The following is a 23,500-nucleotide window of genomic DNA, read 5'->3' on the forward strand; positions in this document are numbered from 1 at the left end:
GCAGGCAACAGTGCAATACTATCTCTCTGTCTCTGTTTCTGGCACAACAGCGCCCCTACTGGTGCTCATGAGTCACACATGAGTCACACACAAACATAGGTTAACACGAGTCACAAAGTCACAGACATTGCTGTTCCTTGGAGTGGTTGTACCACTCAAAAACCAACAACTGTATAGCGCTGTATACACTGAGTCATCCTATTAACTATTGGTCTTCTGTGTGTGTGTGTGTGTGTGTGTGTGTGTGTGTGTGTGCATGTGCGTGCGTGTGCGTGTGTTTTTCTCTACCTTCCAGGTCCTGTGGCATCTTGACATCTTCCGGAGAAGCTTCCGGCAGCTGACTTCACACAAGTGCATGGAGGATTCCTGCATCTTCTGCGCTCTGAAGGTCAGAGCCATGCATCAACACGCCGTCTACATCAAACACAAATGATTGATTGATTGATTGATTGATTGATTGAATACTTTATTAGCAGGTTCGTTAACAGTCCAGGTACGGTCAAAGGTGATGCTAAGAGGATAATACAAAAAAGCCCCCATCATGACAACAGAGACGGCAACAACAGAGAATTGATCCGGTAGAACTAAAAGACAAGTCATTTTATGTTGCGTTATCTTGGGTGTTGTGCTCTGAAAATAGCAGATCTACAAGCCCGCTATGACGCGTTGTGAGCTTGTAGAGCTCACAACGCATTACGACGCAATCAAGGCCTGACTAAAAATTACATTTTAGTCGACTAAATCAACTGTGGATTTAGTCGAACAAAATCGGGATATTTAATCAACTAAAACTAGACTAAAGTAAAACATTTCCGATGACTATAATATGACTAAAACTAAATTAAAATGTATTGAAGGCCTGGGCCATGGCTCAGTGGTCTTCCCCCCATCTCTCTCCCCATTTCCTGTCAGCCTACTGTCTGTCCCTCCATACAAAATATTAAAAAAATATAGGCGAAAGCCACAAAAAAAAACATAAAAAATAAAAAAATGTATTCAAAAGACTGACTAAAACTAAATACTAATTTTGCTGTCAAAATGAACAATGACCCAAGGTGTTCAAAGAGTTCAACTACAGTATCATACAGTATGCTCACTTTGTATTGTATTGAACAGATCAACTTGCAGCCAAGCGAGCAAAAGGCCAGTTTGTTTGTGAAGCTCATTTTAACAAGGCAATTTCATGTGCTTTGCATAAAAAGCATTAACCCATTTTGGGCGGGAACCCCTTTTGGTGTTTCAAGCATTCTGTTATACTTTAGCTATTGAAAAATAGCAGATCTACAAGTTCATAGCGCGCCACCGAGTGGCGCGCTATGAACTTGTAGGTCTGCTATTTTTGAAAAATTGAAGAACGACTGACATAGAAACATAGCTTTTTCAGAAAACTGTTAGGATGTAGAAGACATTTTTAGAATCTGATCTCAGGTCAGAATGGGTTAAGCAAAGGAAACGCATTATAAAAGTACATTAAAAAATACATTATTATACAATAAAAACATTTAAAAAATAAATTACACTGCAGAAGAGAGAGAGAGAGAGAGAGAGAGAGAGAGAGAGAGAGAGAGAGAAACAGCGTACAGTGTGCCAGCTAGACCTGCGAGTGGTTTTCTGGGAGCTTGTTCCAGATATTTGGTGCATTAAAAAGTAAAAATGCTGCTTCTCCGACGTTTAGTTTTGATTCCAGGGATCAGAAAAGCTAGACGTTTCCCAGCTGACCTGAGAGGTTCCGTCTGGCGATGTAGCAAAAAAGATCGGAAATATACTTGTATATTTTGGCTCTAAATCATTCAACGTTTTACAGACTCCCAACAGTAGTATTTTTTAAATCAATTCTGTAGAACAAAACAAACAACAAAGGTAGGAGCGCGCGGCACAGCAGTAGTGTGTGGGTGTGTGTGTGTGTGTGTGTGTTTGTGTGTGTGTGTGTGTGTGTGTGTGTGTGTGGGGAGGTGCTGCTGACCGCAGGGAGACAAATAGAAGAGAGGCCGCACAGCTCGTATAGTCACGATGCTTAGAAGCTTTTATTGAACAGACGTTTCGGCTAAACAGGATGCCTTCTTCAGGGTGTGTGAAATCAATTGTTTGACAGTGATATGATCCACTTTCTTTTTTTCTTTTTTTTAAATGTTTTTTTTTGTGGCTTTCGCCTTTATTTTATATTTTTTATGGAGGGACAGACAGTAGGCTGACAGGAAATGGGGAGAGAGATGGGGGGAAGACATGCAGTAAAGGCCGTCGGGATCGGGAGTCGAACCCGCGGCACACTGCCAGACTGGATTACCAGCCAAGGTTCCTGGACCACTGAGCCATGGCCCAGGCCATGATCCACTTTCTTGATATTCATAATACGTGATGCCTCCTCATCTTTTGCACTCCATATACGCTGCTGCTGCTGCTCGAGTGAGCAGCATGCGTTTCTCACGAGTCACGACAACCATTCCCGCATAAAAGTTCCCTGAAAACTGTTTTAGTTGGGGGTGAGTGTCGTCTGTCTGACCCGGATGAAACCCTGAGGCGAAATGGACATAGTGGCCGAATTTTATATTGCAGCGTGGGCCCAAACACATGAACGCGCTGGTCCGTTGACTATCATTGTGCACGTTCACGATGACACGTGAACGCTGAATGCCTGCAATGATAGTCAGCGGCAGCGCGTTCATGTGTTTGGGCCCAATCCATCCCAGAATGCACTCTGTTCCTACTCAGAATGCACAGTGAAATCGCCTCATGCGCTTTTGAGCAACTTAATGCAAGTGGATGGGAGGAGAACTCGGGTGCCGTCTCTATTCATATATACTCTAAGGACTGACCCCGCAACACACCTACCTATACATTTAGGGCATATCATTGCATTTTTCTTTAAAAAAATAGCAAGAAATAGCCAATTCTGCAGCTCACAATGCCAAGTTGTGATCTTTTGCCACGCTTTTTTAATTTTTTTTATGACATGACTCATCTGCCGAAAATATGTGTATTTATTTATTTGCTGATTCATAGCGCTTCACAAGACCTTTATTATGAGCAAATTCTAAAGGCGAAGAATTCAGAATGTTTTTTTTTCTTCACTTTGGGGGATTGCTGTGTGTGTGTGTGTGTGTGTGTGTGTGTGTGTGTGTGTGTGTGTGTGTGTGTGTGTGTGTGTGTGTGTGTGTGTGTGTGTGTGTGTGTGTGTGTGTGTGTGCATCATCTACTTTGCAAAGCTGCAGCGCAGCATTTTGGAGCTCTCTTATGTGATGACAACGCGTTATGAAGCCAGTGTCTCTCTCTCTCTCTCTCTCTCTCTCTCTCTCTCTCTCTCTCTCTCTCTCAGCCCCCCATGCCCCCCCCCCCCCCCCCCCTCCCCCACTTGCAGCAAAAACCTCCTATGTCCAAAAGAACAGTTACTTCAGGCCAAGGACGTGCAGAGAGTGTGAGAGAGGCATGGGGCTGAAATTCCCTAAAACGGTGCTTTTCAACCCTTTTCGTAGCAAGGCCCGTTATTTAACCCATTTTGACCTGAGATCAGATTCTAAAAATGTCTTCTACATCCTGACAGTTTTCTGAAAAAGCTATGTTTCTATGTCAGTCGTTCTTCGATTTTTCTAAAATAGCAGATCTACAAGATCATAGCGCGCCACCGAGTGGCGCGCTATGAGCTTGTAGATCTGCTATTTTTCAATAGCTAAAGCATAACATAATGCTAACACCAAAAGGGGTTCCCGCCCAAAATGGGTTGAGCCACGGACGGACCACCATTTGATGACATTTAGCCTCTCAGACCCCAAAATGTAGAACCTTTTAGTTGTCATTGTTGGATAAGATGCTGTCCACCAATTCCATGCTGTGTTGATGTTGGTACCATTAGGAGAGATAACAGACAAACGTTGATCAAAATAACAATTCTTCTACATTCTCTAATTGTGTAGACTTCTTGTAAATTAACCGATGCAGAATTTTACCGATGATTTAAAGGTATATTCAGTGATTTCACTTAATTCAAATATCACTTATTTTTTCTTATTTTTTGGATAATCCTCCCTACTATAAAGGGTGCTGACCATATAAGGAGTTCCTCCCTGTCCCCAGTGAGCCCCTGGCGTAAAAAAACCCTAGTTTCGGTTTGGGCTTTGGGTGGCAAAGCCTTCATCCAATCAGGATGAGAGGGGCCTTCATCCAATCATGATCGAGTGGGGCGGGCCTTGGTGCACGTGCTGTTGGTCTGTTGTACTTCCCCCACTGTAGAGCGTGCATGTGCACATCTTGTTACCGGGGCGGACCAGGTTTTTTTTCCAAATCACTGAATGCTCCTTTAACTCTTCAGAGCGAAAATTTGGTTTCATTTCACGCTCTCAAGAGTTAAAAAAAAATCACACCCGTGTGAAGTGAGGACCGCTATTATATTATGGTTAAAAATAGAACTGAGAAGGGGCCAACTCATGTTGCTATATGATTAGGTGATGTAATGGTGATGTAAAACAAACACAGACAAAACAAACATGAAACTCTCTCTCTTTATTGTTAATGGCATTTTAAATGTTTGTGTTATAGCGACTAAACAAACATTAAACTCTGTCCATTGTCAATGGCGTTTTTTAATGTTTGTTTAACTAAAAACAAACATTAAACCTGCTATAGCGCGCCTCCAAATCTATCTAAGACTATCTGGGGACCACCTGGAACCCCCTTCAAGGACCACTGGTTAAAAAACCTCCCTGCCCTAAAAAGCACGCTTTTGGCGAAACAAATAGTGGATCTATACAAGCGTTAGCCGCTGGAGATGCGGCGTACCGTATACCAGTGGTTCCCAAAGTGGGGTCCGGGGACCCCCAGGGGTACTTGAGGGAGTTCCAGGGGGGACCCAGCTAAATTATAATTTGCAACCAAATGGACCCTTATGGGTCTGTAACTCAGAGAGTGTAAAAATGGAACCAAATGGACCCTATAGAGCGTCGCAGTCCCGCCCCCTACCATGGACCAGGAAATGAAACCCAATGCATTATTCTCATAGACATTTCTTAAAGTATTTATTTAAAGACGGTTACGCCGCGGACAAAGCCAACTCGAGTCGTGACAACTCATGACAACACAAACAATATTTTGGACCAAACAAATAATTACAAATAAGAAAAACAACAAAAAAAGTGTTGTAACCTGCCGTTTTTTTCTTCTTTCTAATTATTTGTTTGGTCCAAAATATTGTTTGTGTTGTCATGAGTTGTCACGACTCGAGTTGGCTTTGTCCGCGGCGTAACCGTCTTTAAATAAATACTTTAAGAAATGTCTATGAGAATAATGCATTGGGTTTCATTTCCTGGTCCAGGGTAGGGGGCGGGACTGCGACGCTCTATAGGGTCCATTTGGTTCTATTTGTACACTCTCAGAGTTAAATTAACAGCGGTTTTACAATATAAATTGGGGTACCAGAGATAGAAATGCCATTAAATCGGGGATCCGTGGCATAATGCGTGTGAAACTGGGGGTCCATGAAATTAATATGTTTCGGAATCACTTTTTTTTTCTTCTATAATTTTTATCCCACGATTTTGCAACCCAGTTTTTTCACCCAGTGCCAATTATCGAATGTAATCCTGGGCGCTACACTTCCTCTGCCAACCTGGGGGGGGGGGCAGCGGACTGACCTCATGCCTCCTTCTATGCATGAGGAGTCCACGCTGCTTCTTTTCACCTGACAGGGGGAAAATTCCCTGGCCGGACGTAGCGCATGAAAGGAACACGTTATTTCCGACCAGTTCCTTTCCCCTCCATCAGGCGCCCCGGCTGGCCAGGGGGAGGTAGTTTTAGAGACCAGGATTACTGCATGTTTTTGTGAGGGTACCTACCCTAGCGGACACGGGGAGAACATGCAAACTCCACACAGAAGGGCCCTTTCGCCAACCCCACCTCGGGTATGGGCACTGATGACACGGAGGAGGGAACACACCCCCAGCGCCCAAAGCATCCCCAGCGGGAATCGAACCCAGGACCTTCTAGCTGTGAGGCGACAGCACTACCGACTGTGCCACCGTGCCCCTTCGGAATCACTGCTAGAGCCGTAGAAATCCTCTCTTATCGGGGTCACTGGCATATCTTTTCAAATGGGGGGTCCGTGGCCTAATAAATGTTGATTTGGGGGTCCTTGACACGAAAAAGTTTGGGAACCACTGCCGTATAACGACATGGATTTTTCCACACAGAGGACACATTCTTTCAAGGCTAAAATGCTGCCGTTCAAGTTCAGGAGAGTTAGAAGGAGAAAAAAAAGGTAATTAATTATCCTGAATGCTGCCTTCGGGTATGGCATGGAAAGGAAATTGGCCCGGGCGCATTTGCATTTCTTTCACCGTGGTATATAAATGCTGCTTTCGTGGTCTGGAGAGGGCAGGTTTTTCTTCTTTTTTTTTACAGACAGGGTAGGGGATGAAGCCTCCTTTGATGTCTATGTCCGGTTCCAAATGGATCCAATGTGGGTCTTATTTAGTCACAAAGCATTTTTTTTTCTTTTTATTTTTATTAATTTTTTTTGAAGGAGGGACAGACAGTAGGCTGACAGGGGAAATGGGGAGAGAGATGGGGGGAGGGGGGGTGTGACATGCGGTAAAGGCCGTCGGGATCGGGAGTTGAGCCCGTGGCACACTGCCAGACTGGGGTCGCGTTCGGAAATACCGCACCGGAGTGCACTCGCATATTAGTTTGCATTGCACAGTGCGCTCAGTGCGATATTTCCGAACGCACCCTGGATTACCAGCCATGGTGCCTGGACCGCTGAGCCATGGCCCAGGCCATGCAGTCACAAAGCTTGTTAATACTTTTCCTTGGTTCGCTGTTGATAAAAACCCACAGGCGCAACTTACAACCACTTTCACGTTCACTTCACGCAAATAGCAAAAAAAAAGGCCAAAAAAAGATAACTATACTTTTGCGTGACAGTCTTGTACGACAAGGTGGGCCATTAATTTACCCCCCCCCCCAAAAAAAAAGGAATGATAGATACAAGGTTTCTGCCCGTCTGTGACGATAAATATGTGTGTGCATTTTTAAAGGTATAGGCTGTGGTGTAGTGATGGTGTGTTTGCATGTGCGTAGTTTCGTACGTACGTGTGTGTGTGTGTGTGTGTGTGTGTGTGTGTGTGTGTGTGTGTGTGTGTGTGTGTGTGTGTGTGTGTGTGTGTGTGTGTGTGTGTGTGTGTGTGTGTGTGTGTGTGTGTGTGTGGAGATTGTGTAGTAGCAGTCGATGTGTGTGTTCTACATGCTGTTCCGTCTTCTAGCACTTCTCTGTAATTAATTGGCTTGACTGAATGCGCTGAGTTAGCAGAACCCACGCTGGGCTGCTCTGCACACACACGCGCGCACGCGCACGCACACACTCACACACTCACAAACACATGCACACACACACACACACACATTTGTATTACCATACTCGTAAGGACATCAATAATGTTTTAGTACGGCAATTCTTTTTTTTTTTTTTTTGCGCAGCGCAAAGGCGTTGTGAGCTTGTAGATCGGCTGTTTTCCGGCGCACACAAAACACGGGAGCACAACTGAGTATGAATGAGGCATAGTGGCGTACTATATATATAACTCTAACTTTAACCCTAAACATATCCTCTAAGCCTAATAAGGGCACTGGTTCCCAGACTTTGTCATGTCAAGGACCCCCACATTGACACTAACTAGCCCGCAGACCCCCCTTTGAAGAGATATGCCAGGGACCCCCATAAGAGAAGATTTTTACAGCTCTAGCAGAGATTCTCAACCCGTTTAATGTCAATGGGACCCCCAGTTTGACATGCATTAGTCTACGGACTACGGATTTAATGGCATTTCTATCTCTGGGACCCCAATTTATATTGTAAAATCAATGGTAATTTAACTCTGAGAGTGTACAAATGGAACCAAATGGACCCTAATGGGTCCATTTGGTTCCATTTGTAAACTCTCAGAGTTACAGACACATAAGGGTCCATTTGGTTCCGAAGTATCATTTAGCTGGGGACACCCTGGAACTCCCTCAAGGACCCCTGGGGGTCCCCGGACCCCACTTTGGGAAACCACTGCTCTAGGGGCCTATTTTCTTGTTTTTTTTTTTAAAACATTTTTGAATATTTCAAATAGTCGATCTACAAGCTCACAACGTGTCGATGTAGATCGGCTAGTTGAACTATTTTAATGTTTTTCAAAATGTAAAAAAAAAAGGGCAATGAAGTTTAAGGATAAGGGGTTTAGTTAGCACTGACGAAAATAGGGCCCTAAAAAATGCCTAATCCTAATCCCCAACGTGAATCGTTTTCAAATTGTACATCTTCGTTCCCCCAAATGAGTATTAACCATAAATACAACCATTTATCTTGTGAGGGGTTTTTTGATGAATTGAACAAGGTGGATCCTCTTGGGGATACGAGCGTACGATTGGGTCGTACGCTCACAGTTAACAGTCTTTGTATTGAGTCGTGCTTGAAATGTACCGTAATTCTGAAAACGGTTAATAAACATTTCAATCAATCAATCAAAAGGTCGTCGCAAAAAGTATCAAACTCTACTATACTTGTGGGGACGCGTATAGCTCCTCACAATAAAGTACAAACACGCACGTATGCACGCACGCACACGCATACACACACACACATGCACCGCACACAGCCTCATGGGTGTGTGTGTACTGTATGTGTGTGCGTTGTACGTGAGCATTATTAGTCATCCGTGGGAGAAGAAACCGAGGCAGCTAGCGGGGAACGGCAGACATGTTTAAGTGTTTATATCGCTCTGTCACTGGCGGTGTTATCAGCCATCCATTGTGTGTCCATTGTCACCGGTGATCAAAGAGCATAATCGTTGCCTTGCGGGAAGCTTCTTCTTCTTCTTCTCTTCTCTCTGTGAGGAGGAGGAGGAGGAGGAGGAAGTCTTTCTGCCAGCGCAAGATTAAACGCTGCTGAATAAAAATGTAACGTGGAGATGTATATGGGGGAGAAAGAATAACCTGCATGTGTTCCCGTGTTTTCAGTAGTCACAAGCTCTTGTTAATACTTTTCGTTTGGTTCTCTAAGGTTTCGAAAAATCAGGCCTGTCTGAACTGAGTGGTGCTGTATACTGTACTCGTGCCGTAGTTGTATAGCCTATACGGTACTGCACAAGCCCTCCTCCCTGGCGTGTGTGTGTGTGTGTGTGTGTGTGTGTATCTGTGTGTGTGTTAGGCTGCGCAACAGTGACACTTGGTGGTCAACAAACGCTATAGAGGGTATGCACATGCACAAAGTGAATGGCAAATCGAGTGACAAAGTGAGTTACAAAGTCAGTTTAATGTCAGACAGACAGACCCAGCCAGCCAGGGACACACATTGCTGTGCATTATCGTGGTGGCTGCACCAGTGTTGTTTTTGGCAGCAAATTTTGATTTTAGTCATAGTCTCTTGAATAGTTTTCATTTAGTTTTAGTCACATTTTAGTCACCTGGAATGTCTTGGTGTTAGTCTAGTTTTAGTCGACTAAATGTCATAAGATTTTAGTTGACTAAATCTACAGTTGATTTAGTCGACCAAAATTTATTTTGGTGGGCCTTGATGTTGTCGCAATGACTGATTTTACACTTACTGAAAATAGCAGATCTACAAGCTCGCGACACGTTGTGAGCTTGTAGATCTGCTATTTTCAGCATGCAACCAAATGTAAAATGACTCATACTGGATCTCTTGTCCACTAGTCCACTTCCTAGCATTTTAGTCTAGTTTTTAGCTGTTGACGAAATTGTCAATATATTTAGTCTTAGTTTTAGTCATCATAGCTTAGTTTCCATTTAGTTTTCGTCAGTGAAAAAAGGTAGTCGACGAACATTTTTCGTCTTAGTTTTAGTCGACGAAAACAACACTGATAACCGCTTTCACTTTAGGGGAGAGCCACGCCTCTCTTGTAACGTTTGACACTTTCCATTATTTAGCTCAGCGAACTTTAACCACATATGTCATATTTTCAAGCAAAGGACCTATGTCCGCTATCATAAACCACTTCAAGTTTAATTGATGAAACAGGTGGTGAGTTATTAAGCCGAAAGTGGATGTAAAAAAAACAATAATAATAAACGCATGTGGGACTATTTGTAGAACTGCATGTTCTATAAATGTAACGTTTAAAAAATAAATCATTAAACTAATTAGATTTAATTCAAGCCACTGTTTTACATCCTATACTGTAAATGCGCCAAGTCTCTTGTCTGTCTGTCTGTGCGGTCCGTGGCAGGACAACTGAGTCAGACGGGGCGTCTCGGTCTCGCTCGGCCGGGGTCGGCACGGAGGAGCCCGGAGAAAGGGGAGTCGGTCCCTCTCCGAGCGTGGTCCCTCCGCGCCTGGTCGGGTGTCTGTCTGTCTGTCTGTCTGCGTGTGTGTACGGTTGTAATGCACGTAACTCGAGAACCGTTTGCCCCATCAACTTCAAATTCAACACAGTGCAGTGCCCGGTATCGAGTCGGTCGGACCCACGGTTCTCCAGAACCACCACAAAAGGCTCTGGTCAGGCTCTGCCAGTGGGCCTAATCAGCACTACCAACTTTGCCACCGTGCCCCCATTTTATTTCCCTTTTTTTTATTACTATAAATATTATTCTCTGGTATCGGTATTCGGTATCGGTGTCGGCTAACACACAGAAATTGTGGTATCGGGATCGGATCGGGAACGAAAACACTGTATCGGGACGTCCCTAATTATAATGGTAGAAAGCAGAGAAAAAGTGAAGGGCTCCAACAAGGCCAAATACATATCAATTTGGGGGACCTTGACCATGAAAAAGTTTGAGAACCACTGCAATAACTATCGGGACACGTTGTTTATTTTTTATAGTTTCCAAAATGAGGGACGATTCCTTTCGGGTCGGCAACCCCCCTGTATCTGCAACAACGGAGCGTTGGAGTCACGAATATATAGAGTCACGAAGCAGCGCCTCTGGGCTGAACACGAACTATGCGAATTCAAAGCTATAATAAGGACTGAACGTCTATCTAATCATGTAAATGCATGTTGTGCAGGCAGAGCAGAGGTGGACGATGATGATGATGATGATGATGATGATGAGTGTGGGAACCATGCATGCGCTGTGTCGTGTAGTAGACGTTATACTATACATACGTATGTAATGTACTGTTGTATAGATTCAATGTCTCTCCCCTCCCTACCCTACAGTCATCCCTCCAGAAATCACTGCAACACTTTATCTCTCTCAACAGCAGAGCACCCCCCCTCCCCTCACCCCCCCCGTTCCTCTCCTCCTGTCCTACCAGGGAGGAGAGAGAGAGAGAGAGAGATGAATGAATGTGCTAGTCGGTGTGGATTGTTACTGCCTTCACGCACATGCAAAGACACACACACGCGCGAGCGCGCTCGCTCGCTCTCTCTCATTCACACACACACACACACACACACACACACACACACACACACACACACACACACACACACACACACACACACACACACACACACACACGCGCGCCTCCCTCTCTCTTACTCACCGTGCCTCATCCCTCCCTCCCTCCTCACCTCTCTCTCTCTCTCTCTCTCTCTCTCTCTCTGTAGGGTATATTCCCCCTCCATTCTCCTTGGCGCATTGCTGCAGTCAGCACAGCCACCAGAGCGCACGCACGCGCACACGCACACGCACGCGCACGCGCACACGCACACACACACACACACACACACACACACACACACACACACACACACACACCCCATTATTTTGCTTGTGCTCTTTCACTTTCCCTTTCTCCTCTCTCTCTCTCTCTCTCTCTCTCTCTTGTGCTTACGCACGCACACACACACACACACACACACACACACCCATACATACACACACACACACACACACACACACACACACACACACACACACACACACACACACACACACACACACACACACACACACACACACACACACACACACACACATACGCACACTCATCCCTCTGTCGGAACGACCGCATTACCTTTCTCATTTCTGGCCCTCTGTGTAGCACACATTTCCTCTCAGATTAATGGCACCATAGTAGTCCCATTGCAACACGCTATCTATCTGTCGCACAGCCATGTTTAACCACTCAGAAACCCTACTCTGTAGTTGACCAGGGCTCTACGCTAGGGCCCCTGATGTTATTCAATAGCCAACGTGACTGTTCTCCACTGTCGTGAAGCTTACAGATAATGGCTATGTTCGTCTAATAACGATCAAGAAGTTATGGACACTAAATTATCAAAAGGATCACGAGAGGACCTCTATAATAATTACACAATCACAGATTAGTGGTGTTCTTTTGGTTGTTTTTTTTGCCACTTTTTCTCGTTATGCCAAATGATTCCTCCCCACACACAGTTCTGTGTTGTCACCTGCCAGTGAGGAGCCCCCACCGGGAGGACATAGAGCAGTGGTTCCCAAAGTGGGCTCCTGGGGACCCCTAGGGGGTCCTTGAGGGAGTTCCAGGGGGTCCCCCGGCTAAATGATAGTTTGGAACCAAATGGGCCCTTATGGGTCTGTAACTCTGAGAGTGTACAAATGGAACCAAATGGACTGGTCCATTTGGTTCCATGTGTACACTCTCAGAGTTAAATGAACATTGATTTTACAATATAAATAAGGGCTCCCAGAGACAGAAATGCCATTAAATGTGGGGTCAGTAGACTAATGCATATCAAACTGGGGGTTGCTTGAAATTAAACAGGTTGAGGATCAATGCTAGAACCGTACAAATCTTCTCTTATGGGGGTCCCTGGCATATATTTTCTTATGGGGGGGTGGGGGCTAATTAGTGTCAATTTGGGGGTCCTTGACATGAAAAAGTTTGGGAGCCAGTGACGTAGAGCCTTCGCCCTACTCCTCCCGGCCAACACTCCTCGCTGACAGGTGCTGCTGCAGCCCGTAGGAGATGTGTGTGTACGTGCAGTGACAAATACTGGATCACCGTCTATACACGACTGGCTTCCCTCCCCGAACACGGGCCAATTGTGTCCGTGTAGAGACCCAGGGAGGGTGCCCACATTTTTTTGGGCTTGAGAACTACTTTTATTAAAATGACCAGCTCAAGAAGAGCTACCCACTGAAAGAAGGCTTTCGAATAGTAGCACTGGCGTAAGACTTTGAATGCATGGGAAATGATAAAGGCTTCAGGTTCTTTGCCTCACACATTTTTCTATGCTTTTGTAATGCTATACTGGCATGTATACATTAGGGGTGTGCTGAAATATCGATATGGCGATATATATCGGTACGTCCTCCCGCGATAAATAATCGATATTGATTATTAAAATATTGATATCGGAGATTTTTTTTTTTTCTTCTTTTTTTTTGAAATTTGAAATGTTCATAATGAAGTGATGAACAACATGTTTAGAAAAGGAGGAAATGACAGCTAAAATAAAGCAAATCCCACTCAGATTCCACAGCAACCAGAAGTACTGAATTACTGGATGGTGATTTGTCCAAAGTCTCCAAACAGCTTTGTGGGAATACAAAATGCTGATTTTTTTCAGTTCCAAGTATTTTGTAGTTGCAGATATCGTGATATATTGTTGATGAAATTTCATACAATATATCGATATATTGCAAATATCGCAATATATCGAATATTGTGATGAACCCATATCACACCCCACCCCTAGTAAACATGCAACACTCTTGAAAACTAAATCATTGCATTGGGGGGTTTGCCTATAGGTGTGTACCAAAATCTCCTGGAGGGGGCGTCAACATATGTGTCACGTGGTAGCGGCCGCCATACTTGTTGGCTTGTCTGGTTTGTTTACATTGAGCGACTATCCGTGTGCTTGTATACGTTCTTTTTTTAAACTGACCTCACAATGGTGCAGACTTGCTCAGTAAATAAGTGCCACAGCAGGTCACGTCGAGGGAATGAGCCAGACAACGGAATTAGATTTCCAGCATGGAGACAGCATCAAGGAACCCAGATTGACGAGTTTACAAAAAGACGTAGAATGGCTTGGATCTCGGCTGTACGGCGCACGGGCGCAGAGACATAACGTTCAACAAAGTATCTAAGCACAGCCGTGTTTGTTCACAACATTTTCCTTGTCCTTGTAATGTATTTGGGCCCGACGTTCTTTCTATCCATCCTGGTGTTGGTTCACTATGTTGTCGCCAAGAACGAGCTCAGTATTTACAAAAACATACCACCGTCACTCTATTCTGAGTGATGTGGGCTAGAATTGAATGCCCACGAGAGGGCCGTCCCTAGCTTTTCAGACGCCGCCCTCCTCTTGGTGACGTACACGTTTTCACACGCTATACGATATAGAAGCCGTGCTAGAAGGGAGCCCACAGGCTCTTCTATTATTATTATTATTATTATTATTATTATTATTATTATTATTATTATTATTATTATTAATGTCAATCTCAGTCAAGTCACCTTAATTCAAGTGGTAGTGCCAAAAAGAGGATATTTGTATCCCCTTTTTTTAATATTTTAAGTATTATTTTCAGGGGCATGTCATGTGGTCTATATACCTGGCACTGACGAAGGTCTTATAGGACCGAAACGTTTGCTACTTTTAATTGCACTTTTGAGCACAGAGCATTTTATTATGAGCATGTTAAAATAAAAGAAAACTGGTTTTCTTAAGTCTCTGTCTAAGAAGTTTTCCTTCATTTTTTTATACAGTGAGCGAGTCTTTTTCCGTCAAGTTTTCCTCTCTCTGCTGATTTCTGATCGTCTGCACCTTTGTTAAATTGACGCACGCACGCACACACACACTCCTCTCTCTGTCTCTGTCGCTCTAATTAATTAGTCTCATGTCCTGCAGCTGTGCCTAGTTCCAGTCTAATCACTTGGTGGTTTGGTGTGTTCGTGTCAGTATAGTGAGGGTTTTCTACCTTCGGTCAAAAAGAATAATAAAAAAAACCCTTTGCTGAGTTTCTCTTTTCCCCATGCAGGCAGGCAAGGCAGGCTAGGCAGCTGAGATGGTATTTCAGAATTAGGTCAGTCTGTATCCTTTGGCAGTCTGCAGAACATCAGCCATGCGTTTATCTCTCCAGGTTTAGATTTCAGCAGCTGTCTCCGCGTCTCTCTGACACATAGCGATAGATCTCCAGCGGGATATGATGAGCTGGATATATGAAGGCCGTTGTGTATACGAGGACACGATTCAGAAAGATTACAGAGTCTTATTATATACTCTGTTTTTTCACATTTCTCAGAGGCAAATATACTTTTTTTTTTTTTTTTTTTTACATGTACCGCCTCTTATTATTTGAAAACTTTAGTAACAAGTTCGTATAAGTACAAGTAAGACGCGTAAACGCGGGAAGCGAACGAAGCTGTTGTGGCAGTCTGACACACACACACACACACACACACACACACACACACACACGCACACGCACACACACACACAAACAGAGAGACCTAAGCCCTCTGGTGGTGGGCGGGTGGTGTTACAGCGTGACACACACACACACACACATACAGACAGACAGACAGACAAGCTAGGCCGGCTTCTATAGTAATTGCTCACTTCGTTCGCAATCACTTCGTTCGCAATCACTTCGTTCGCAATAACCACTTCTTCAGCCCTATATATAGTAACGCATATTTTGGTACTTTTAAGTATATTTTGATGCCACTATACCTTTTGTACCAAAGTTTGAATACTGGACTTTTACTCGTAACAGAGTATTTCTATGTTGTGGTATTCATAAGTAGAAAAAACAAGTCATTTTGCACACCTACAGGGACAGGTGCGTTGGAGCAGGCAACCAGTGTGTTTAATGAGAGAAAAGGAGACACCGCACACCGTCTTCACTTCTACGGCAGCAGTTTATTTAGCTGAGTAACGACGTTTCGGTCTCACCACCTCATCAGGTCCACAAACATCCTTTTCTCTCGTGGTATTTATTCATAAGTAAAATATGTTAGTAGCCTATACCGCAGTGGTTCACAGACCTTTTCATGTCAAGGACCCCCAAATTGCCCTGCGGTTGCCCAACTTTGGGAACCAATGGCCGTACTGCACTGCACTCTGCTATCAGTATAGAGTGTCGCAGTCCCGCCCCCTTTCATGACGACGCCTGGCCCAGGAAATGAATCACAATGCATTTTTCCCATAAACATTTAAAAAAGTATTTATTTAAAGACCTTTTAAGCGCCGTACGAAGCCAACTCGAGTCGTGACAAATCATGACAACACACACAATATTTTGGACCAAACAAATAATTACATAGAAGAAAAACAACAAAAAAAGTGTTGTAACCTGCCGTTTTTTTCTACTTTCTAATTCTTTGTTTGGCCTGAAAAATTGTGTTTGTTGTCATGATTTGTCACGACAAGAGTTGGCTTTGTCCGCGGCGTAAACGTCTTTAAATGTAAGTCGCTCTGGATTAAGAGCGTCTGCTAAATGCCTAAATTGTAAATTGTAATTGTAAATTGTAAATAAATACTTTCTGAAATGTCTATGAGGAAAATGAACGGAGAATCATTTCCTGGGCCATGGTAGGGGGCGGGACTGCAACGCTCTATTATGTTGTATTGTTCTTAGTATCACACACTGTGTAGGCCAGTACATCAACAATAAAAGAAGTACAGAAGTCATTCGCTCATCCCCCTGGGTGACGCTTTTGTTTCATTCCACAGAGAAGATTGTACATTGCACATCTCAATGCCTATATTCAGGACCCGGTGCTGGATGTCAGGCATCAAGGCAAACATCGAGGAAGAGGAAGAAAGTCTCGGAGCTCTACAAACTGCTGTGCGGATGTTCTTCCTCTTCCTTGGTTTTGTTTCATTCCCCATTCTGAATTCTCACCTGAGACCTGAGATCAGATTCTAAAAATGTCTTCTACATCCTGACAGTTTTCTGAAAAAGCTATGTTTCTATGTCAGTCGTTCTTCGCTTTTAAAAAAATAGCAGACCTACAAGCTCGTAGCGCGCCACTCGGTGGCGCGCTATGAGCTTGTAGATCTGCTATTTTTCAATAGCTAAAGCATAACATAATGCTAACACCAAAAGGGGTTCTCGCCCAAAATGGGTTAAAAATAAACGGACTGTCCTGGCGATATTGTCAGGGATCTGTATCGTTTACGATATAGTCAGTCACTCACATTTGATACAGTCTCTGTTTTTTGGCGCAAATTGTATTAATTCGGCGGTGGTACCGTTAGCGTTTTCTCTTTATTTTTGGAACAGAGTTTTAAACACATTTATTCAGCATGGGGAAACAAAACTGTGACGGAGCCAGCAGTGTTGATTTCGTCGACTAAAACTATGACGAAAAACTGTTCGTGGAATACCTTTTTCACTGATGAAAACTAAATGGAAACTAAATGAAAACTCAGCTATGATGACTAAACTAAGACTAAATATATTGACAATTTCATCAACAAATAAAAACTAGACTAAAATGTTAGGAAGGGACTAGTGGACAACAGAACCAGTATAGTAAGTAAGTAAAAGACACATCATTTTACACTTGTTGCATGCTGAAAATAGCAGATCTACAAGCTTGTAGATATGCTATTTTTCAGCAAGTGTAAAATCCGTCATTACGACGGCAACAAGGCCCGCCAAAAATACATTTTAGTAGACAAAATTAACCGCAGGTTTAGTCATACCAAAACCATATGACATTTAGTCGACTAAAACTAGACCAACAACTAAAACATTCCAGGTGACTAAAATATGACTAAAACTAAAATGTCATTCCAAAGACAATGACTAAACTAAAATAGAAATTTGCTGCCAAAAAAAACAACGCTGCCAAGCTAGGACACATAATGTCAGACTTGGGCACTCTGTAGCATTAACCCATTTTGGACGGGAGCGCATCTGTGTCACCATTTTCTTTTTTACTTAATTAAAACTTCAAATAGCAGATCTACATGCTCGTAGCGCGGCACTCGAGCTTGTACATCTGCTATTTTCGAAAAATCGTGAAAATGTGGCGCAACGTTTTTTAACTCAAACCTTTGCTTCTGGGAATAACATATTTTCAGATGGGGTTCGGCCGGCGGGCAATTACAGTACATATATTTTTGGGGTGTCCTTGACATGAAAATGTTTGAGAACGACTGACATATAGAAACATGAGGTTTTTACAGAAAACTGTCAGGATTTAGAAGGCATTTGTAGAATCGTCCTCAGGTCTAAATGGGTTAAGCGTGAAGTATATTGGCTGGATTTCTCTTCATCTTTCCTCCTGCTCTAATAACCTAGTTCCCCCCCCCCCCCCCCCCATGCACAGAGATCAGTGTTTCATCTTATCAATTCAATACAACAGGCAGCTTCCCTGGAGGCTTACAGCCACTTGATGTGCAGAGTCTGCAGACCACATGGACGCTTCAAAGGGCAGTGAAGTACTACCGTTTATTGAGGGGCCCTCCAATACAACATGGCTTTTAAAGGAGCATTCAGTGATTTGGGTGATTTGGAAAACCACCCAGTCCGCCCCGGTAACAAAATGTGCACACGCACTACAGTGGGGGGAAGTGCAACAGGCCAACAACATGTGCACCAAGGCCCGCCCCCACTCGATCATGATTGGAGGAAGACCTCTCTCATCCTGATTGGATGAAGGCTTTGCCACCCGCCACCAAAACTGAAACTAGGGTTTTTAGACCCCCGGGGTGTCACTGGGGACAGGGAGGAACTCCTTATATGGTCAGCACACTCTATAGTAGGGAGGATTATCCAAAAAAAAAGAAAAAATAAGTGATATTTGAATGAAGTGAAATCACTGAATATACCTTTAAAGATTACGTCATATATGTGACCAGGTCTAGCAAAATGGTCCTCAACTCGCCTATAATGAATATAATGAGGTTAATTGTTACATACATTTCTACTATTTTACTATACTGTACATTTTGCAATTAAAAGCAGGTCTGTCTGATCTACGGTTTCTAGTGTTGCACTGTTGACAGCTAAAACGTGGGGGTGGTTAAGGTGGTCATTGCGGGTGGAGTTAAGTACCTATTGTCCCTCCCATTGACACACCAGCTGTGCGTTATTATGTATCCCACCGCAGTTCTAGGAAAGCCCTGCTGTGATTGGCCAGTAGTCGTTGTGATTGACAGTTCTCGTTTTTGCGACCAGTCATTAGTCCTACAACTACAACCTATCTCAAACCCTCACCCTAAACCTAACCTCCCACGGGGCAGCACACCTAAACCTAACCTTAACCCATGTCTAACCAATGACTAGTCTAAACTAAGTATGCACCCCCCTAAACCTAACCCGAACGGCCTAACCTCAGTAAAACTATGCCTTCCCGGGAGCCAATCAGACACATGGTGAGGCGGGTCTACCCTAGAACGTTGGTGGGATTCATAATCACGCACCAGCTGTAGGTGTTGAAATGTTGTCAACATTCAAAGGGGATTTTCTCTTCAAATATTTTCCAATTTCATTGAGTGATACATCATATGAAAGCTTACATTCTGTACTTTAATAATCTGTAAAAAAAAAAACTGAAAAATTACTCTGGTCGAGATGAGGGCCTATTTGCCAGACCCGGTCACATATATGGCCAGCCAAGTCTACATGGGATTTTGTAATGTTTGTTTAGAGCAGGGGTTCCCGCAAACTTCTTTGGCCCATGAGGTACCCCTTGGTGGGAAGAATGTTTTCCAGGTATACCCCCTCATCCTCGCAACACCGATAAGCATATTTGCAACCTTACATTTAGATGCCACTGGAACTATTTGTATTAAAACGTTTCAATCAAAGTCACAAACACACTTTCACAACATTTATTTAAGATGCTATCTTAGAATAGATCATGTAGACCTATTTGACAGGGCAGAAACATAATTGCCTTCCTTGATGCATCAATTAAGCGTCAACGACCATCAGCTGGTCACAGTCACAGACACTCAGCCTCTGCAGCACTCTAACTGAAAGTGACGGCATGGAGTCGGTTTAATTTCTATCCAAAAGCCCTTGAATGATGGAATATGATTAAGGATTATTGTGATGATGGTAAACTCACATATCACACATACCATAATTCACTGGCAACAAGGAAAGAAAGGGGAAAAAAACTCAAAGTGATCAAACTCAAAAATCAAAGTGGTGCAACTCCGTGTGGGGGTTCCCGGGGGGGGGAGTTCCGCGTCCGAAACGGTTGAGAAATGACAGAGTTACCGTGTGGGGGTCCCTCTACTGTACCCTCTACTGTACTGTACTGTACTGTACAGTCACTGTACTATACTGGCACACCCAAAATATCCTGTGTGTTAGGTTGCGCACAGGTGATGAAAAACAACCATGCTGTTTTCGTGCTCAGACGCACCCAGCCACCCACACACACACACACACACACACACATACACACACACACACACACACACACACACACACACACACACACACACACACACACACACACACACACACACACACACACACACACACACACACACACACACACACACACAGCTCCGTAAGGGAGTGGTTGCACCACTTAAAAAGAAAAGCTGAATTACTTTGCGGACCCCCTGGCTTGGACCCCACTTTGGGAACCACTGGTTTAGAAGTCCACACATACCAGCTCCGTCCGTGTGATAAAAAAAAAAAAAAACCCGGCTCCACATGTGATGGAACTGATAGTGTCAACGTATTAATAACTAGAGCCTTTACTTTCCATTCTCATTTCATGGACGAAGCGCGTCGACCTACAGTACCATGTCTAGCACACCTGCATGTCAAAGAACAGTGTCATGAGCGTTGGGCTTTATCCGCAGATATGCCTCGACCGTGTTTTGATTTAGTTTCTATTTTGCTCCGACAAAGCACTCAGCGATCTCTCTGTGTGTGTGTGTGTGTGTGTGTGTGTGTGTGTGTGTGTGTGTGTGTGTGTGTGTGTGTGTGTGTGTGTGTGTGTGTGTGTGTGTGTGTGTGTGTGTGTGTGTGGATTTTCTTTTTGTAAGGCACTATAAATGCCATATATTATTCATGCAGGGCTGTTATTGAGGCCAGGCTCTGCTGCAAGCAAGGCCGAGTCTTTTTTTTGTTTTTCTTTATTCAGGTCCACTTTGTTTACCGTGGATTTTTGCTTCCGCAGACCGCAGTAACGCGGGTATTTACCCTACCGTACGAGTGGAGATTATAGACGGGCGAGTATAATTAACCCATTTTGACCTGAGATCAGATTCTAAAAATGTCTTCTACATCCTGACAGTTTTCTGAAAAAGCTATGTTTCTATGTCAGTCGTTCTTTGGTTTTTCAAAAATAGCAGAACTACAAGCTCGTAGCGCGCCACTCGGTGGCGCGCTATGAGCTTGTAGATCTGCTATTTTTCAATAGCTAAAGCATAACGTAATGCTAACACCAAAAGGGGTTCCCGCCCAAAATGGGTTAAAGTAAACAAACGATCAGCCTATAAAAAAACATCAACGGCCTCTCAGAAGAAGACATCTCCCCTGTCGTCGTCTTGTCTCCTCTCCGCCGAACCCGACAGAGAAAAAAAATAACTTGCAGCCTCTAATGAAGACTTCAAGCGTTTCCGAAAAAAAAAAAAAACAAGACAAAAAAAGAAAGCTTGGAAATCGCTTCAGACAAAAAGAGGATATAAAAAGAACTGGGGATTTAAAAAGTGCCTCATCACGCTGTTCCCGACCTGTCAAACGGAATGTCTCGCTGCTGCTTTAGACCGAAAAGGAAACGGAACAGAGAGTAGTTTGTGTAACTCAGTGTTCACCCGTATTCCTCAAGGACATGGAGGATACTCAAAGAACGTTGGCACGTCGTCAACACGGACACACTTGGCCTGACCTCGAAATTTAAAAAAAAATCTTCTAAATTCTCCAGTTTTCTGAAATAAATATTTTCACGATTTTTCTAAAATAGCAGACCTACAAGCTCGTAGCGCGCCACTCGGTGGCGTGCTATGAGCTTGTAGATCTGCTATTTTTCAATAGCTAAATTATAACATAATGTTTAAAACACCAAAAGGGGTTCCCGCCCAAAATGGGTTAAGACATGAGACCGATTCTATAAATCAGTAGTTCTCGTTTTCGTAATTCACCATGATTCAACATTTTTCAAAAAATAGCAGATGTATAAGCTCACAGCATGGCACACGCAGTGACGTGCTGTGAGCTTGTATATCTGCATTTTTTGAATAGCAAAAAAAAAAAAAAAAAAATCATCTCAGGTTTTGCTAACCATTTGTGGGACCTATAATTCTCCCGCCTAACAATCCCTGCCCGCAATCCCTGACCTTCCCCAAATCATCCTCCCATGCATGTATTGACCTGACCATGTCTAATGATGATTTTCTGCTTTTGGCTATATAGAAGAAGTGTATATTTGTACGTCTATAAATGTTATGATGAATTGAAAAAGGTGGACCCTATTGTAAACAAGTGTAATGCTTTATTGGGTCGTCCACTCACAGTTGACAGTTTTTGTATTGAGTCGTGCTTGAAATGTACTGTAATTCTGCAAACTGTTAATAAATAAATACTTCAACCAACCAATCAATCAATCAATCAATCAATCAATCAATCAATCAACCAAAACAGACTTCTTAGTATTACCCGTATTGCCTCTATAAGATTATTGGCTTTCCCAACACCCACACTTTCTGATATGAACGATAAAGCCGTCGTATGTTTAGCACTCTGCTCACAATAGCAAATGACACTGATCATCATGCCCTCAATATTGTCACTTGACACTGACGAGAGATACAGAACTTTGAAAAGGCAAAAGGTTTGTTTTAGCAAGAAACAAACCTTGTCTATTCACTAAAGAATACTTTGTGTATTCTAAACCTATATTTACTTTGTTGTTGGTGTTATGTTGTTTTGCGCAGTATCGTTGCGTTTTCTGTGGAACAGACTGTGAAAAATACAATAATTTAATGATGCTAGCGCCCTGAGACCTTTTTGGAGTACACACGTTTATATATAATTATTCTATTGGGGGCACATGAGTTTTATGTATAATGTACATACTGTTATTAACTTATTTTATTTACGGGCTTTACGACCTACTTTGGAACGATTCGAGTCCGGGAACAAAGCGAGCCGGGAATGTATGCCCCACAACAATGCAATAATAGCTGTTGTTGTGCTATGTGTTGTTGTGAGAGCACGCGTCGTACCCAGCGTTGTCAGATTATCCAGGGCGGTTAGAAGAAGCACTTAGGAGAGATCAACAACATATGGTGTGATACGGGAAGCGCTGATGTCGTCAGAAACTGCTGATGTTGTGTTGATTACGCGGAATATACGTACAGACGGAGAGAGACTTTGAGTACTGAAAAACAGTCTTGGACTTATAATGAAGTCTCCACCCGACAGTCAGACACGGCATAATATGCAATATATACGTACACAATCTGTGTCAAATAATTGTTTGTTGCCATGTCAACACGTGTGTTATTTATTTTATAGACGGATATGGATGTTTGCCAGAAGTCCGAGGAAGAGAGCTTCTGCTTCGGGAACATCACAGCAGAGAATACACAATCCTTTCGATGTAAACGTGAGGCGTTCGATTGTTTTTACCGTTTCCGTTTCT

At 43.4% G+C, this 23,500-nt stretch overlaps 1 protein-coding gene across 1 annotated transcript in view; it reads left to right on the forward strand.

The window, feature by feature from the left end:
- The window catches only part of usp54b (ubiquitin specific peptidase 54b), a gene marked incomplete at its 5' end in the record, with an annotated part of 109,508 nt that overhangs the window by 16,743 nt on the left and 69,265 nt on the right, over positions 1-23,500 (forward strand). The window contains one exon of the mRNA XM_079492381.1: positions 296-388. Coding sequence (XP_079348507.1) covers positions 296-388 — 93 coding nt within the window. The remainder of the gene's footprint in view (positions 1-295; positions 389-23,500) is intronic.

The sequence above is a fragment of the Electrona antarctica genome (genome assembly GCF_951216825.1).
Source record: "Electrona antarctica genome assembly, chromosome: 22".
Lineage (NCBI taxonomy): Eukaryota > Metazoa > Chordata > Actinopteri > Myctophiformes > Myctophidae > Electrona > Electrona antarctica.